Below are 18,662 nucleotides of genomic sequence, written 5' to 3'. Positions count from 1 at the left end.
TCCAAAATCCCTGCCTGAACAGGAATGGGGTTCTCCAAAATCCCTGCCTGAACAGGAATGGGATTGCCCAAAATCCCTGCTTGAACAGGAATGGGGTTGCCCAAAATCCCTGCCTGAACAGGAATGGGATTCTCCAAAATCCCTGCCTGAACAGGAATGGGATTGTCCAAAATCCCTGCTTGAACAGGAGCTGATGGGACTGAGGGGAGGCAACTCACAGCCATCCCCAGTGCCAGGAATGTAGATAGAAGTGGGAGAAAAGCTCCAGGAATTGTCTGTACCACAGCAAGGGATCAGGAGCCTGACCCTGGGTGAGATAATTCCCCAAGGCACTGAGCAGTAAGGGAAAGTGTTGCAGGTTTCCCAGGAGGTGACACTTGAAAGTCATTTTCTGGTGGAAATCTGAGCAAATGAGCACAATGAGGCAGGGCCATGGTGCAGGAATCAATGAATGCAGCCTTTGGAAAGGCTCACAACCAGGAAATCACACAAAGCTCCTGCAGAATGGAGGGAGCTGCCAGCTTTTTGTCACAGAACTTCTGTTGTTCCTTAAACCCCTCCTGTGACTCCATGAGAATGACCATGAGTAAGCTGTAGGATAGAATAGATCCTGAGGGTAGGAATATGAATGGCTTAAGAGAGAAAAAAAAACCCAGAAGTCAGCATTTCCTTGGGTTTGATGATTGCTGAATGCTGGCGAGCTACACTCTTTGACTCTTAATCAGAAATCAGGGAAAATAAACCCAAGACTGCACTGTGTCCTACCAGCAGGCTCCATGTGGTGAATCCCATGAGCTGATCTTACCCCTGTGGAGCACTGATCCCCTTGGAGAGCCCAGCTCTGCTCAGGGTGGCTCCCAGGGGTCCTTCCCTGAGCTGAAATGCTCCTCTGGAGCCTCCTGCTCCTCCCACAGGTGCATCTCTGGTGGCTTCTGTGGCCTCCAGATGTGGAGATATTTGTGAGTGGGGTTAAACCCAGTGCCACAGGGTAATCTCAGGCTAATCCTGGGAGGATCCAAGCAGTGCCAGAATCATGGAATGGGCAGGGTTGGGAGGGACCCTCGGGGATTGTGGAGCCCATCAATAATCCCCCGTGTGCTTGGTGGTTTTCACCTTCAGAACTGGGGCAGGTTGAATCTATTCAGTGATTTATCCCTGATAGATATTGAGGGCATGGAAGGAGTTAAAAATCCTCGCTTCTCTTTGGGCTGTGAGTGTCAGAGCTTTGCTGGAAGGGGAGGGAAGTGGTGAGAGAGGAGGGAAAGTGGCCAGCTAGAGGAGCAAAAATCCTCAGCTGAATGGTTTCCTTTTGATATATTAATACCTCCTTCAAGGGCTATCTGAGGAAAAACAGACTTAAGAAAATGAGCTGGGATTTAAATGGGCTCGATTGTCTTCAGAGAGATTGCAATAATTCCTAAATGAGTGTTTTGAGTTGAACTCAGAGAGGCCACTAAGCTCTGAGCACAGGTCAGGCTGGGGACAGGGGACAAGTGGGAGGCTGAGCAGAGAGGAGGAGGAGGGGAAGGGGTGGAAGGCAGCAAAGGGACACCAAGTGGCTCTAGAGAGGGCCAGCTGAGTGTGCCATCATCTGCCTGACCCCACAAGAGTGGGGCCTTCAGCAGCTCCAAGGGAAGGGGGAAAACCCCGGTGAATCTTCAGTTCTCAAGCCATGGAAAGAAGGGGTTGATGCTCTCAATTCTGACCCCATCTCTGCACAAGGGAGTGCTGAGAGCCCCAAAACCCTCATGGCTGAGAGGAGGGAGCACCAGCAGAGGCAGGAGAGACAAGATCTGCCTCTCCTTAACCATGACAGAGAATGATGGTTCCTGATTTCACAGCTTGCTTTTATAACCCTGATTTCCATTTGCAATGGGAAGCAGCACCTTTATTTGTGGGGGAGTAAATTTGTCCTGTTTTGCCTGGGAGCCTTATCTGGGGACAGTGGTGACAGGGGACTCTGACAAGCCCTAGGGACACTGCAGAGCAGTAATTTATTGCTGTTTGTTGCAAAGCCATAAATCCATGTTCAGTGGTGAATAAGCAGAGTCCCAGTGCATTTTTGGAGTGTGGGGATGTTTTTCCCAAGGAGCAAAGGGCAGTTAAGATGGACAGCAGGTGACAGTGGAGCAGAGGACAGGGACAGGGGCAGGTGGCTGCAGCAGGTGAGGAGAGGCTCCTGGTGACACTGGTCACTGCTCCTGCTCAATCACTGCACTAAAGCTGAGAGCCTCAGGGGATATTTTTGGCAAATCATTTATTCAACAAAAATGCAGCATTAAAGCAAGCAGAGCTCTTGGTGGATTTTAGATGAATTTAATAAACCTGAGTCAGCAGAAGTTTGTGCCTCATGATTTCCCTTTCCCTGGTGAGAGTCCCACACATCCTGGGCCTGGTTTGTCCCATGGCTGTCTCAGGCTGCAGTGGCAGCAGACATCACAAACCCTGAAACCTTCTGCTTGGAGCACCATAACCTCCAAAACTCTCTTTGGGTGAGCTGCCCACAAGGGAGCTGCTGTCCTCCACTCTGCTGCTGCTTTCCCCTTCCTTTCCTGCCTCATTTCCTTGGGGCACCCAGCACATCCTGAGCTGCCACAGCCATCCCTGCAGAGCCTGAGCCACACAGGTGACAAAGGGACAGTGGCACGTGGGGACTCCCTTCCCCTTTGGTCAGGCTGGAGGGATCAGGAGTATCTCCAAGCAGTTGCTGTGCTTTGGGAATGCCAGGAAGCCCTGAGTGTCCCCTCTGCCACCTTGGCTTCTGGAGTGATGCCCTCTGGTGCATGGTGGCAGTGCCAGCACAGGCTGTCCCTGGAGCAGGAGCTGGGGCTCTAACGAGCACAACTCCACTGAACAGGCTCTCCTGCACTAAAGGGACACTCACATTTATCAGGGAGAAGAAGGGAAATAGGGAAAAGGAGCAGCACAGTCCTTCTGTCAGCAGTTAGTGCAGTACACACTGAGGATTGTCCTGTACTGAGAGCAGTGTGACCATTCCCTGCACACACCTTGTCCTGCAGCAGCTGCAGGGCAGCAGGACCCTGCTACAGCCCTGGCCCCTGGGGACGTGTCCTTTACTCACAGAAAGCACCATCCATCCCCAAAGCTCTGCCATCAGTCACTGTGTGCCCTGTATGCCACTGGAAGTGACCCCATGGAAATGTGAACCAGCAGCTGAAAATGTGGAGGGATTAGGGCAAATCCTTGGGCCACAGGAGTGAAGAAAAGGGGAAGAAAGTGATGGGAAAGCAAAGGTTCCATCATGGCAGGGTGGGCAGGAGCACAGAGGGGAGAAGCAGGGGCTGGGAGCTGCAGCTCCAGCCCAAAAACCAGGATATTGATCCAGGTGTGCCCCTCTGCTGTGAGCCCACAGCCAGGGCAGGCCCTGTGCTTGCCCTGCTACAGCCCCTGGGGCTGGGACAGCTCTGGAGCCCTGTCCTGCCCTGTGCCATGGAAAAACCTTCCTGGGCTGTGGGTTTGTGATTCACACTAGGTGAGAGTAAAAGGAACAGGCTGCTGCTGTGCCACACTCAAGTTTTTATTCTGTATTCTTCTAAGATCTTCTGAAGGTGAGAGTTCCAAGGGGATGCAGTGTTATCTCTGCTGTGGTAGCAGCAGTGAAACAACTCCTGAGTGGGATCTTGGGTAGGCAAGGAGGGAGTGAGTGAGCAGGAAGGGTCTCTAGCATATATAGTATAGGTTAAATATGATTATAAACTGATAAGTTTAATAGAAGGTTTTCATTTTTCTTTTTTATCTAATCATGCCCTAATTCTAGTGGTCTAAGATTTTACACAACATTACTAGATTATTACTCAGAACCATGCATGTATTTCTGTCAGTTTTTGTTGTTCATGGGAACACTATATCTAAAAAATGTGAACAACAGTTCAAGTTTACATTGGGTCTGGGGAAGGGAACTTTATGGAAATACCACTAACTATGGTAGAATTTGCCTAAGGACAAAAAGGCCTCTGCTCTCTGCTGTAGCTTTTTAGATACTCAAGGCACTTAGTGTAAGTTTCTACTAAAAGCTAAAATCTATATTTCTATTCCACTTTGTGGCCTCATGTATCTCAGTTTCTTCATATCTTCGTATCTCATATATTGAGATACCTTCATATCTCAGTTTCTCTGGGGTTTCAGTTCAATCCCTGGGCCTGGATTCCTTTCTGGGCCTGTGCCCTGAGGGGTTTCCATTCCAACACCTGGGGGTTCTTGGGCTCTCCTGCTCCCACCCTGCACACTCCTGTTTGCTGGGAGGGCACCCCCAGCCAGGCACTCCCTCCTCAGCCCTGCTCCCAGCTGGGGCTGTGTCATGGTAATTAGCCCCCAGCCAGGGAATAATTAGTATTGACTCCATGTGTTACAGAAGGCTGATTAATAATAATCTTTATTAAGAGACTCATTGCTCTTCTATAGACAGATACAGGTTGACCTAATTGGTCCTCTAGTCCAAACACCATCACCATTGGCTAATTAAGAAACCACCCTTTGATAAACAAATCTCCATAACACATTCCAATGTTCACAATATCAGGTGCAGCAAGTGAAGATAAGAATTGGTTCTTATTCTTTTCTCTGATCTTCTCCCAGCCTTTCCCAGGAGGATGCCTGGGGAAGTTGTGTTTGTGGCTAGAGAGCTGCTGCCACAGGGCTGTGTGGAAGGGAGCACAGGCTGCTCAGCACCTGGGCAGTGAGCACCCAGCTGAGGATGTCTAAGGTTAAACCACAGGGCAGCCATTTGGGAAGACAGCAGGGCAGTCTGCACACTCCCCATGGATGGAACAGGCCCTCCCTGCTGCTGCAGGGGAAGGGGACAGGCTGCCCATGAGTTTGTGACATGTCCTGGTGGCCCTTATGTCTCCCTGCTCAGTACAAACAGGAGCAGTACATGTCCTTCCACTGCTGCAGGGGAAGGGAGCAGGGCCAGTACAGGTTGCCCATGAGTTTGTGACATGTCCTGGTGCCCTCATGTCTCCCTGCTCAGTACAAACAGGAGGAGCAGTACATATCCTTCCTCTGCTGCAGGAGGAGCCAGCACAGGCTGCCCATGAGTTTGTGACATGTCCTGGTAACTGGTGCCCCTCATGTCTCCCTGCTCAGTACAAACAGGAGGAGCAGTACATGTCCTTCCACTGCTGCAGGGGAAGCCAGCACAGGCTTTCCATGAGTTTGTGACATGTCCTGGTGGCCTCATGTCTCCCTGCTCAGTACAAACAGGAGGAGCAGTGCATGTTCTTCCACTGCTGTGAGTGAAGGGAGCAGGGCCAGCCCAGGCTGCCCATGAGTTTGTGACATGTCCTGGTAACCAGTGCCCCTTGTGTGTCCCTGCTCAGTACAAACAGGTGGAGCAGTACATGTCCTTCCACAAGCTGCCCGCTGACATGCGGCAGCGCATCCACGACTACTACGAGCACCGCTACCAGGGCAAGATGTTCGATGAGGAGAGCATCCTGGGGGAGCTGAGCGAGCCCCTGCGGGAGGTAAGAGGGCAGCCAGGGGGCAGGGCACGTTCCCAGCACCTCTGGCAGCTCTGGAGCTCCTGGGCCAGGGGCTCAGGAAGCTCCCAGTTCATGTGTTTGGCTAAAAGTTGGCATGGAGTGCTGGCATCATCCATGCCCTGCTCACCCAGCAGTCATAGGAAGGAGGAGCCTTCAGAGAAGCCCCCTTTCCTTCCCAGCTGAAGCCTGGTTGTCCCTGGGATGTCACCAGTGTGTCACCCACCAGCTCCAGAAGGAGCCTACCTTCTGTCTTTGTCTCCCAGCAATGTTCCTCCATGGAAGAGAGAAAAGCTGAGCAAGTGCCAGCCAGGATTTAAAACTAATTTGGCTGAAGTCTCAAAGGGGACCCCTCTGAAAACCCCCATGGGGGAACACAGATGCTTCCCCAGCTCTCTCTGTTCCTGCTCCAGTTATCCCTGTTCCCTGGAGTGCTGTGCTGGGTGATGGGCTCAGCACCACGTCCTGAGTGGGGGCTGCTGGGGCACAGAGCAGCTCCTGAGCTGTCACCCCTGCGAGTGACACAGAGCCCCAGGGGAGGCACAGCCTGGCTGTGGTGACAGCTGAGAGCTGAGCTGGGCTTTCTGCAGCCAGGGTTGATGATCCAGCCTCTGCCCAGTGCCTGGTGAGCACCTCTCCCTCCTCTCCTGACACTGTCCCCATCTGCCTGGGATCATTCTCCTCCTGGGCACATTTGTGCTGTTTTACAGCTCATTGACAAGCAAGGGCAGCAGAGAACCAGGGGCTGCCAAGGTGAGTTATGACACCTGCCCAAAGAGGAGCCCTGGGCTTTGTCAGGCAGCATTTCACTGCTGCTGTGCTCCCTCACAGCCCAAGGTTTCCTGCAGAAACAGGAATGCTGTGTGTGTTTGGGAGGTTTGAGTGTTGTCCCTTCTCAGGGGAGGCAGAGGGGTGAAGGCAGTGAGTGTGGCGCTGGCTCCAGCTCTGCTCTGAGCATCCAGAGCCCATCCAGCCAGACCAAGGCACAGCCATTTTATCCCACTTTAAATGCACAGGTCAGGTGGAGATCCTCACAGGTTGACTAACATGTGTGTCCTCTCCTCTTCCTCTCTCTCCTTCACACCCCACCTGCTCAGGAGATCATCAACTTCAACTGCCGCAAGCTGGTGGCCTCCATGCCCCTGTTTGCCAACGCAGACCCCAACTTTGTGACGTCCATGCTGACCAAGCTGAAGTTTGAGGTGTTCCAGCCCGGGGACTACATCATCCGGGAGGGCACCATCGGCAAGAAGATGTACTTCATCCAGCACGGCGTGGTCAGCGTCCTCACCAAGGGCAACAAGGAGACCAAGCTGGCTGATGGCTCCTACTTTGGAGGTGTGTGCTGCTCCCTGAGCCTCCACAGCCACAGGGCTGCTGTGCTCAGCCATTCCTGGATCCACGTGGGACTGACCCCAGCACCTCCTTCTCCATCTCTGGGCAGCTTCCCAGACAGGGGGTGTGTCACTGGCTGGGGGCTGTGTACAAATCACAAACAGGACAGGACTGCTGGGAACGTGCCTTGAGCTGTTGTATTTTCCAGCATCACTCTCATTACATGGTTATGACAATGGGTAGATGCCAGCAGCTCACATCCCAGGCATGTGTTTGGCCTGTCAGTTCTGCACAGTCATAGAGATTGAGTCCTTCTCTAGAACCTGCCTTTGTCCTACTGATGTTTGGTATCACCAGCTGGAGGTTATGTACAAATCACAGACAGGACAGGACTGCTGGGAACGTGCCTTGAGCTGTTGTATTTTCCAGCATTACTCTCATTACATGGTTATGACAATGGGAAGATCCCAGGCAGCAGACAGGCAGCTTGCAGGACAAGCTCTGAGTGTACCACCTCTGATGATCTGCTGAGGGGAGACAGAGCAAAACTTTCCAGGCCTTTCCTCTAAAAATTCCTATTATGCATTTCCCACACTCCTCGTTCATGTGGAACAACCTGTCTGCACCTCACTTAGGTGCAAGGGTTTTGCAGCCTGGCATTTGGAGCTGGAGGGTTGGAGTCAGGATCCCCTGACTGCCAGATGGGATTGAACTTGCCTGTGACATTCCATCACAACTCCTCATACACGTGGCACTGTCTCCTAAGCATCATTTCCTTGGGAAAGCAGCCTGGGAGCACACTCAGAACCTTGTGGTGCTGCTGGAGCAGGGCTTTGGGGAGGCTCAGCATGGATCCAAGGAAAGGTTCAGGAGGATTGGCACCCAACACACATGGGGAGCACAGTGCTGTCACTCTGCAGCCCACACCATGTGTTCTGAAGTGCCTGTCTTTGCTGCCCAGGCTCTGTGGGAAAGCAGGATTTGGAAGCTCTCTGTTGGGTGCTCAAGGAGCTGTGGTTGAATGCAGGGCTTTGTGTTCAGTTACCAGCTGAGCAGTGAGGAGTGTGTGACAGCAGTGTAAATACACCCCAAGCTGGGAGGTGCCACTGATGTGGCTTTCCCTGACAGTGCTCATGGCATAGACATCAAAATCCTTGAAAACTCAGGAAAGACAAATGTTCCAGGTACAGAGATCAAAATTACAGCCAGGCACCAAAGGCACAGATCAGCACAGAGCCTCTCTACAAATCTAGAGACAATTGGCTTCAATGAGAGCACGCCTTGACCTTCTGCTCCCAGTGCCCACAAGGAGATGGAGAAACACAACTCCTCCAGTGTGAACACACAATGCTGCCTTTGATAATCCCCCAGAACAAACCTTGTGTGCCTGACTGGACCAGCAGAACCCCTGAGGGCAACTCTGTGTGCCAGCTGCCTCAAGCTGCACACAGAATGTGAACTGTGCTGGGTTTTCTGTGGGAGGGGAGGCTGGCAGGGCACTGCAGGGAGGGAGGCTGGGAGGGCACTGCAGGGAGGGAGGCTGGCAGGGCACTGTAGGGAGGGTTGCAGGGGTGCTGTGGTGCTGCCCATGCCCTGTCTGAGCCTCTCTCTGCCTGCAGAGATCTGCCTGCTGACGCGTGGCCGGCGCACAGCCAGCGTGCGTGCCGACACCTACTGCCGCCTGTACTCGCTGTCCGTGGACAACTTCAACGAGGTTCTGGAGGAGTACCCCATGATGAGGAGAGCCTTCGAGACTGTGGCTCTGGACAGGCTGGACAGGATTGGTGAGTACAGGGGGGACAGTCTCCTTCCTTACCTGCTGCCTTGGCAGCCCTTCTCCAGGCTTGGTGTGCTGCAGTTGGGAAGTGATGGAGATCCCAGCCTGGCTCTCCTTGAGCTTCAGCTCCCTCAAGGACTCCAATTTAAACCTACTGGGGGTAAGTTTAGGCTGGATTTTAGGGAGAAATCCTTCCCTGGGAGGGTGGGCAGGCCCTGGCACAGGGTGCCCAGAGCAGCTGTGGCTGCTCCTGGATCTTTGAAGTGTCCAAAGCCAAGTTGGACACTAAGGCTTGGAGCACACTGGGACAGTGGAAGGCATCCTGGACTAGATCTCCTTTAAGGTCCATTCCAACTCAAACTATTCTGGGATTCTGTGATGGTCACAATCCATCCCAGCATGCTCCCTGTCCTGTGGGAGACACAACCTGTGCTGCAAACATCCTTTCCAGGTGTCTCTTCCCCAGCTAAAGACCAGGAGAGCATTCCTTGGTCACAGCCAGAGGTGTGTAACAGAGATGAAGTGACTCATGCAAAGGCTGCAGAGCTGAGGAACTTTTTGGAGTCCCAGTCTAACTCCTGCAGCTCCTTATCCACCCCCTCACAGTGCCTGCATTCCCAGTGCTTTGCTCATGGAGCTCTGGGCACAATGCAGAGGGCCAGGAAAGTGATCAGGGGAGGGGTATAGGGGCTAAACTGGCATCCCAGCAAGGGCTGCAGTGCCTCTGGGGCTTCTCCAGCCAGGGACACTGGATCCTCTGCATCTCATTACCTGTTGCAAACACAGAGTGGGACCCCTGAGGAAAAGGCTCTGAGCTGAAGACCAGCTTTGGCAAAGCCCAGGCTAATGAGGCCCTGGTGGAGGTGGCAGCAGGCCCAACACTTGGGTTATTTCAGTGAGGCTGTACAAATGACAGAGAAAATGTGAAATCAATGCAGGGATGGGCCAGCTTGGCTTTATCTCAAGTTCTGCAGGTCTGGGTGCTCAGTGCTGCTCAGCTTTCCAGCCTGGTGCTCTCTGGGACTGTGGGATCAGGTGGGCAGAACATCCTGTGCTTCCTGTCCTGTGCTCTGTGCTCCTGCACACGTAACTGAAATCCATGGAAAATTCTGACCCAGCACAAAGAACCTCACGTGCCTCTTCCCCTGAGAGAGCTCCCCTTGCACAGACAGCTGCAAATGTCAGCATAAGGTCAGAAGGTGACACACAGCAAGTGGAACAACAGGCCCTTTGCTGCAGGGCTCTGCCCATGCCCCCCCTTCCTCCTGCTGGTCCCTGTGCCACTGAAAGTCCTGCTGTGCCCTGGTTTCCCTGGCACTCACCCTCGAGAGCTGCCTGCTCCCTTAACTCCTCATCTGAGCTGTTGTGAAATGGCTCCTCCACAGCCCAGCTCTGGTGGTGCCAGGTGGTGCCCAGCTCTGCTCAGCTATGGCTGCCCCACAGAGCCCAGGGGAGCTCTGGGCACCCTCCTGGAGATCCCATGGAATTCCCTGACTTTGGAAATAAGGCATTTCTTCCCTTCCTCTGGAATGTGCACCATCCAGAAGGAGCAGTGCAGTATTCTGTACCAGCCCGTGACTTTGGAGGGAATTCAAGGTTACTGCACTCTGCTGAGGCTCTCTGGAGGTGCAGGAATCATTCTAAAGGACTGAAGTTGAGGAACAGCAGTCCTTGAAAAGCAGGGATGAACAAAAGCAGAACAAGCTTTGGTCCTGTCCCATCCAGTTCAGGATCTGAATTGGATGTGCAGAAGGAGGAAGCAAATGGAATTCTCTTTCCATGTCAGTGGTGCATTCCCTGGCTCCCTTCTGCCCAGGTGACAATGTCCTGGGGAAACCCAGGGTGACAATGTCCTGGGGAAACACAGGGTGACAATGTCCTTGGGAAACCCAGGGTGACAATGTCCTGGGGAAACACAGGGTGACAATGTCCTGGGGAAACCCAGGCCACAGTGAGTACAGGAGGGGATTCAGAGGGCCCTGTCTCTGTTCTGGTACCAGGATAACAGCCATCCAATATTCCCCCTATGCCTCAAGGGAGCAGGGAGGAAAAAGCCCAGCCAGTCCCACTGGGAGATGTTTATGGGATGTCTGGCCACTGGGGGGTTTGGAAAGGGTGATCTTGTAGGTGCACAGAGTTTGTGGTGATTGGGAGTGGGGCTGCAGCTCATCCCCAGTGGGCACAGCTGTGAGCAGCACTGCCAGCAATGAGCCAGGGAGTGCCCAGGGGCACTGACAACCACCAAAGGGAGCAGAGGGCACACAGGGGCAGTGCATCAACATGAGGGGGGTAAAAGGTTGGGCTGAAGAACAAGAAGAGCAGATGTTTGCAGCTTCCTGAAGTAGTATGGTGTTGCTCTGTATGGGCACACACCTGAAGCCTTCTGATGAGGTTCTGGTGTTACTCTGTATGGGGTGAAGCTTTCTGGAATTGTATAGGAATACTCTGTGTATTGTGGCCATCTCAGCTGTCACATTTGCTGGGACATGGTCTCAGCTTTGTGGGTAGAAGAAGGAGCAGGCAGGGGCTCAGCCCATGCAGCAACAGGAGCAGGATTGGTTGATGGAGGTGGGATGAAGCATTCCCACAGCAGGGCTGAGCAGTTTGGAAGCAGTGGGTGGGCAAGGAGAGGGGCCAGAGCCCCCCAGCCTGTGCTGCCATGGGTTCCTGCAGGAACATGGGCTGTGCATGGAGCTGGCAGGCACACAGAGCCCTGGGCAAAGAGCTGAGGTGTGGCCTTGAACCTCTGCTCCTACTGGCAACTGCTCCTGGTGTCCTGCCTGGATTGGGCAGGAAGGGATTCATCTCCATCACTTGACAGAGGCTGGGAGGCTACAAAGATTCGTAGCCCTGCTTAAGTCTGAGTAACTTCAGGCTCTGAGAGCTCCTCTACCTGCAGAATGTCACACATGTGACACTTCAGTTGGACACTCAAAGAAATTGGTCTGAAATCCAGAAATCAGAAATGAAATTGGTCTGAAATCAGAAATCACTAATTAATGATCATTTTCTTCCTGATAAAATCAGCCTCTCTTCCTTGTTCCTGCCAGGCTGTGAGGTTGTGTTCCCCTGTTCCTGGGCAGACTCTAAGGCTGTGTGCCCCTGTTCCTGCCAGGCTGTGAGGCTGTGTGCAGTGTCTGTGGTTGCAGGGATGCTGTGCTCTCTGCAGTGAGTAATTCTCTGTCTGGCAGTGTTGGTGAAGTGCCCCAGTTTGCTGTGCCCCATTACATAAATCACACCCTTCTGTTCCTGCCTGCCTTTGAAACTGGTTTTCAGTGACCACTGAAGCTTAAAATGAGATTTCCACAAGTATTTGCACTTGTAAAACAGCACCACTTAAATGCTCATTGAGAGGGAGCCCAGCAGGGGTGGTGAATGCTGTCAAACCCAGGGAATGGCAGGGACAGAGCTCTGCCCTTGCTCCATGTGCTGAGGTACACCAGAAATGCCTCCCACCAGCTCCTCCCACCCACAGCAGGGGCACTGGGGAGAGCTGAAAGCCTCCTGGGAGCCAGAGGAAATGCTTGTTTTCATTTTCCCCAGGAAGTTTTTGTCACATGGTTTGAAATGCACATCCTTTGAATGCCACTTGTGTATGTTTTGATACAAGGATCCCAGTGAAGTCAGGATGAAAGATGCCTTGAGTTTCCTCCAGGCATTGCAGATGCCAAAAAACCAAAGGAAAGCCAAGACAACACAATTCCAGCCTCTAAATATAATTTATGATATTATTGCAGTATCAGAGTGTCAACAACATACTACAATGGTAGAAATGTTAAAAGCTTTGTCTATAAACAAACCACAAAAATAGCTGTTCCCAAACTCTTGGCCTGCCAGCTCGTGACCACAGCTGTGCAGCTGAGATGCTGTTGGGTTTGCAGCCCTGCTTGTCTGGTCCTGACTGATCCCCTGGGCTGTGCTGCCTCCAGGCAGGGCTGGCCTGGGCCAGGTGAGCCAGGGAGAGCAGCTGGGAGCAGTGCCAAGCTCTGCCTCACACTCCCTGCTTGTCCTTGTGCTGCCTTTGCTGCCAGCCTCAGCTCCTCATCCCTTCTGCAGGGACAGGGATGCTCACAAAGGGGGAGCTGGGATGTTTTGGGGCTGCTCCCTTTGGCACTTGTGAGGGAATTTTGCCTGAGTTAGAGACAGGACCTCTGAGTTGCTTTAGATGATTTATTTTTCTTATCTTCTACAAAGGCAGAAAGGGTGAGTTTGGCTCACATCTTCACTGCATGGCTCAGAAGGTCACAAGACTCTAGTTTCAAACCTTTTAAGGATTTATTAACCAATAAAACACTGCCAACAAGGATATTTATGTTTTTGACCCAATCCTTAAATATTTCATCTTATGGGCTCATGCTACAGTGTGAGCTTTCTTAGCCAATCATGTTATGGCACACAAACATACAGTGCTGTACTCTAAAACTCTAAACTTCACCTAGCTTAACATGTCTCTGCTTTAAAATATAAATCCACATTCTCACTTCTATCACCTAAGTTTGGAAGGCTTTCCCAAATTCTCAGGTCAAATTATGAGGTTAATTCTAAGCTTTGGCTTACAGGCCCAAAGTTCTGAGAGTTTTCTGCATTTTGGATTCCAACAGAGTGCAGATAACTTCAGCTCAACACCAGTGGTTTCACTTTAAGTGGTTTAGTGGTTTCACTTTAACCAAATAAAGCCCCAGGTTTGTTCCATAGGTGAGAGGAGCAGGATGATCTGGCCATCAGGAGATGCAGAAACAGCTCTGATTTGAGGCTGTGGTTCTCAGTTCTGATCTGGACCCAGTGGTGCAAGAAGAAAAGTGCCTGTGGCCCAGTGGTAGAGGGTGTGTTCCTTCAAATTCCCAGCCCTTGGCACAGGTGAGGTTTCTTATCCAAGCCCTGAGAGCTGCTCCTGTGTAGTGTCCTCTCCCATCAGCTGAATAACCACAAATGTAGCTGTCCATGAGGAAACAAAGTTCAGGTGCCACTTGTGCATTTCTGTGTCATCCTTCAACACCCCAGTGGGGATCTGGGTGTGCTCAGCACAGAGGAAGAGGCACTCAGAGTGTGTTTTGTCTCTCCTGAGGTGGCTCAGGTGAATCACACCTGGAAGTGCTCCCTACCACAGGTGGGAGCTTGGACTTGAGCAGGAACTGAATATCTGAAGTTCCTTTTCTTTGGAAGCCAAGGCCCAGCCTTGGAGTACTTTGTGTTCAGCCTAAGGAGAGGGGTCAGTAACTCACCAGTCAGGGGGGAATGTAAATCAATTCAGTGAACCTGACCTGCTCAGGCACCTGGCAGCCCTGATCACCTGAATATGAAGTGCCATTCTCCTGTGACTCAGGGGAAAGCACAGCCCCAACACCCCAGGAGAAGTCCTCAGCACCCTGCTCCATCTCAGGAGCCCCATCCCTGACCTTGACCTTGCTCTTTGCTGCCCACAAAGCTCTTTGCTGTCTGCATTGAGATAAAACACCTGCTCAGGGAACATTTTACCATTCCAGCACCTTTATAAATAATTTCCAGCCCTCTTTTTAATCACATGAAGCAGGAGCTGCTCACAGTGACACCTCTCCTCCTGGGGGCCTCTCCCTGCCTTGAAGGCACTCCAGGAGCTGTCTGCAGCCAGCCCACACTTGAGAGCAGCAGCTGACAGTGCCAGCATGCCCAGAGTGTCCCAGAGCCTGGCCTGTCACAGCTGCCACCTCCAGCAGGGCTCTGGGGAGGGCATGCAGGCACCTTGGCACTGGTGCCACTCAAGAAGGCACCTCTTGGTTTCAGTCTGCAGTGATGCCACAGCTCCTCACCCCATGGACAGTCACAGCCTACCCAGCTCCAGATATTCCATTTTTTCTCATCCTGCCAAGCTCTGTGTGAAGAGTGGGAGGGAAGAGCTTCATTTATCTGGAGTGTAGCTGTGCTGAGACTCACCAGGTGACATCATTCAGGGTGTGCTGGACCTGCAGCAGTGTGGCTGTGCACAGGGACATCACAGTTTTGGGGAATAATTGAGTTTATGGAAGAGAGGAAGCAATCAGAGGCAGGACTGAGCTGCACAGGAGGGAAGAGAGGGAATTGTTCATTTCAAAGGTACCCCCAGAGTGGACAGGATCCAGCCAGGGAGAAAGGGAAGGGCAGGATGCAGGGAGTGCTGCCCTGGCAGGTGTCAGAGCTCTGTAAATCCATGGATTTATGCAGCCAGGCTCTCAGGGAAATCACTCCCAGTTGCAGAGCAGTGTTCTGGGGATGCTCTTAGGACTGATCCAGCTGGCTTTGCTGAGCTCTCCCCCAAGGGCTCCTCAATTCTGAGCAGAAACCTCCCCACAGAGGGAGTGCACCTCAGTGGGGCTTCACCTGCATCTTCCCAACAGGAAAAGAACCCACAGTCTGGGGGTTAAGAATCATTTTGAATTCCCTGTTCCAGCTCATTTCACTGTGCACACAGACTCTGAAACCACAGCAGAGCTGGAGCAGCTCCTCCCAATCCTCCTGGGGCAGAGCTGGGTACCCCCTCTGGGGCTGAACTCCTGCAGGAGACAGCTCAGGAGAACCCCTGGCAAGGAAAGCCCAGCTCCAGGGCAGAGCTGGGATGTGCAGCCAGGCTCCAACCCAGCCCTTGGTGCCAGGAATAATCAGTGAAGACCTGAGAGAAGCCCCTGTGGTGGAAGCAGCCACACTGACAGCAAGCCAGGGCAGAAGGCAGCCTAATAAAATGAGATTATTTCAAATACATGCAAATTCAGAAAGCAATTTAATGACCTGAATTCTTAAAGTGCAGCCAGTGGACTCAGAGAGAACTGAAAGGAGAAAGGAACAGAAAGTCACAGCTAATTTCCCCTGTGTCTGGGCAGAATTTTAACAACAGAAAGCTAATTTTGATTGTTTGATAGAAGAATTATTGTTGAGTGCTGGCTCCTTTTATGAAATCACATGAGCCTTTCTCCCTGTTCTCTTGTGTGCTATCTACAGTTGAGGAAAATCTGACTTTGCAGTTCTTAATTAGGGGAGCAACATCTGTTTGCTTCATTTCCATCATTTTACATACCCCCCTCCACTTCAAAGCACCAGGAGCTTTGCTCTGAACATCTCCAAGGCTCTAAATATCTTCATTTTCCCCCTATATTTAGCCCATTGTTGCAGTGAGGCAGACAGGGAGTTCTTAGAGCCCAGAGGGTGTTCTGGGGGAGCTGGAGCTGGAGCTGGGGTGGTGCAGATGCTTCCTCTGCTCTGGGGTGGCTCAGTGGGTTGGTGTGCAGCTTTAGCAGTGATTTGGGGTGGATTGTTTATCTCAGCACCTCACTGTGCCCAGCACTTTGATTTCTGTGGGATGAACATCCCAGAAGGACAAATTCAGCCTCCCAGGTTGGATTGCAGGAGAACCTTTGGCTTCTCCTGATGAAGCTTCCCAATGGCTGAGCAGGAGCACAGGAGTGACACCCTGGGGTCACTGAGCAGGGCTGGGGACAGAACCTCATCTCAGGGGGGTCCCCAGGGCCAAACTCATCAGCTGCATCCCCCTCCTCCTGCCCAGGGGCTGGGACAAGGAAGCCAGGCCAGGAAAAGGGGTTGGAACTGGTTCCTCAATGCCATGAGGAAGAAAAATCTCAGCACCAATCTCAGCCCAAGCAAAGTCAGTCCCACTCCTCTTTTCTGTCTCGTGCAGGACCTCAGGAATGTTTGTCCCAGCAGGACTCTGCTTTGGGGCTGGTGGCAAGCAGGATCTTCTCCAGCAGCAGCCCACAGGGCTTATACTGGCATGTGGAAACACTGTGTAAATGAGGCAATTCATTAGAATGGGGAAGTCAATTCATTTTTCAGTTTGCCAACCAGTTACTGTTTTAAAAAATGGTTTTTAAAAATTCCTCTCCCCTTCCATGGCTGGAAGAATGTTTTGTGTAATCTTCTGCAGTGTTCTGGAGGAGAAATTTGATATTTTCTTGGCAAATCAGAAGAGAAAAATGTGATCTAATGGAACAGCTAATAGAGGCAAGCTGGGCTCAGGAAAACAGTGAAGTGTAATGTGATTTCAAAGGGAAAATGGAGTGTTCTGGTTTAAAAAACAACAGAAATAATCATTCCAAGCTTTTTACTGGTATTACTTCATCAACTTGACACAAAGCTAAGGAGCTTTGATCAAACCACTTCCAGTAAATACCAGGCACGTTTGGAAAGCCTCAGCATGGTCTGTGTTCAGCTGGGCTGTGGAGCCCCTGGAGTGCAGCTGGGAGACATCCAGGGTGGTTTCTCCTGGGAATCACAGAAATGCACCCACAGAAATGCTCTACAAGGGCAGCTTGGAGGCACAGCATTATTCTCTCCCTAGTGATGAATCCATGGCAACACAGACCTCCAGGGCACTGAGCAGGAGACCCTCAGAGCTGGATCCCATCTCATGTCCCCGTTACCTGGGGTAGTTTCTCCCACCTCAGTAGCCCAGGTTGCAGGTGCCAGAAATCAGTGGGGCTTTCCACAGTGCAGGGCTTCAGGGACACCCTGCTCTGGGACCAGCCCCAGAAGCACAGCCAGGGCACTGGGACAGGAGTGGGATGGGATGGGATGGGATGGGATGGGATGGGATGGGATGGGGCACTGGGAGAGCGGGATGGGGTTAGGGTGCTGGGAGAGTAGGATGAGGAAGGGCAGTGGAAGAGTGGGATGAAGTGGGGCACTGGGAGAGTAGGATGGGGTTAGAGCACTGGGAGAGTGGGATGAGGGGCACTGGGAGAGGAGTGGGATGGGGTTAGGGTGCTGGGAGAGGAGTGAGATGAGGAGGGGCACTGGGAGAGTGGGATGGGGTTAGGGCAATTGGAAGAGTAGGATGTGGTTAGGGCACTGGGAGAGGAGTGGGATGGGTTAGGGCACTGGGAGAGGAGTAGGATGGGGTTAGGGTGCTGGCAGAGGAGTGGGATGAGCTGTGGTGACACCAGCACAGAGCCATGGCTGCTGTGGAGCTTTGTTTGGGAAGCTGTTCCTCGTGTCCCTGCTCTGGCCCTTCCCCTCAGGCTGGTTTTATCTCAGGACAGCAGCTTTGTGCCCAGCTGCTTTGAGCTCAGCATGTGTCCCAGGCACAGCCTGACCTTGCAGTGCTGCAGGGCCTGCACATGGCCCATGCTGGGATTTGTCCCTTCAGCTCTGGGAAGGGCAGCATTGCAAAGCTGCAGTCCCAGTGCCTCTGTGACTCTGGAGTGCTGCAGTCTGGCCACCTCCTCCCTCACCTGCAGCTGCAGTCAGGCGGGTTCTGCTCTCTCCACACACAGTCTGTGAGTCTGAGTGTGGTTAAGCAGCTCTGTGGAGCTCATTTTCTGTGATTTTAGCAGATCTGGGTGGGAATGACTCTGTGGGTGTGTGTGCTGTGACCTCCTGTGCAAACCCCATTTAAAGGTGGCCCTGGTGCTGCCTCTGCTGTGCCTGGCTGTGGGAAGGACTGGGGTCTGTGGGAAGGACTGGGGTCTCTGGGGTATCCAGAGCTGTTCCAGTCCAGCCATTAGAGAATTCCTACACAAACACTTCCAGCCCCTGGAATGACTTGAGCAGCTCCAAACTCTGCTTGCTTTCAGGATCATGTCCTTTCCAAGCTAGGATCTTGCTCTGAGTGGGAAACAAAAGCACAAAAGCTTTTCTGCTTTTTTTTTTTTTTTTTTTTTTTTTTTTTTGCAAGGAGTGATTGGCAGTAGGGAAAACAGCAGAGCATTGAGCATCCCATCCCACTCCCCACAGCAGCCAGGTCCTGGGTGCACATCCAGGATCAGAGCCCTGGCAGCATTTCAGTGCAGCTCTGCCCACTGCAGCTTTACCCACTGAGCCCTCAGAGCCACCCCCTGTCCTTGTGGGGTGACAAAGGCTTGATGTGAAAAAGGGAAGGGAAAACCTTCAGTGTGTTCTGGCAGTATCTGCAATTACAGATTGCTCCTTCCTTTTTTATGGGCTTGGCTCAAATCCTGTCTGCTGGTTCCTCCTGCAAGGGGAGGGAAGGTTTGGGAACAGCTTCCTTTGTCCCTGAGCTCCCTCCTCAGCTGTGAAATCACCTCTCTTCTGAATGTGCTGTGGTTACTCACTGATGTTTTTCATGG

The 18,662-nt window shown here is 52.3% G+C and overlaps 1 protein-coding gene across 1 annotated transcript in view; it reads left to right on the top strand.

The window, feature by feature from the left end:
• Window positions 1-18,662, top strand: part of HCN4 (hyperpolarization activated cyclic nucleotide gated potassium channel 4) — a 107,926-nt gene that overhangs the window by 83,431 nt on the left and 5,833 nt on the right. The window contains exons 5-7 of the mRNA XM_058033631.1: window positions 5,340-5,486; window positions 6,599-6,839; window positions 8,456-8,620. Of these exons, the coding sequence (XP_057889614.1) occupies window positions 5,340-5,486; window positions 6,599-6,839; window positions 8,456-8,620 (553 nt within the window). The remainder of the gene's footprint in view (window positions 1-5,339; window positions 5,487-6,598; window positions 6,840-8,455; window positions 8,621-18,662) is intronic.

Source organism: Melospiza georgiana, chromosome 13 (assembly GCF_028018845.1).
Source record: "Melospiza georgiana isolate bMelGeo1 chromosome 13, bMelGeo1.pri, whole genome shotgun sequence".
NCBI classification, from domain to species: domain Eukaryota; kingdom Metazoa; phylum Chordata; class Aves; order Passeriformes; family Passerellidae; genus Melospiza; species Melospiza georgiana.
The sequence above is the reverse complement of the archived record's forward strand: the minus strand, read 5'-3'. Positions and strand labels throughout refer to the sequence as shown.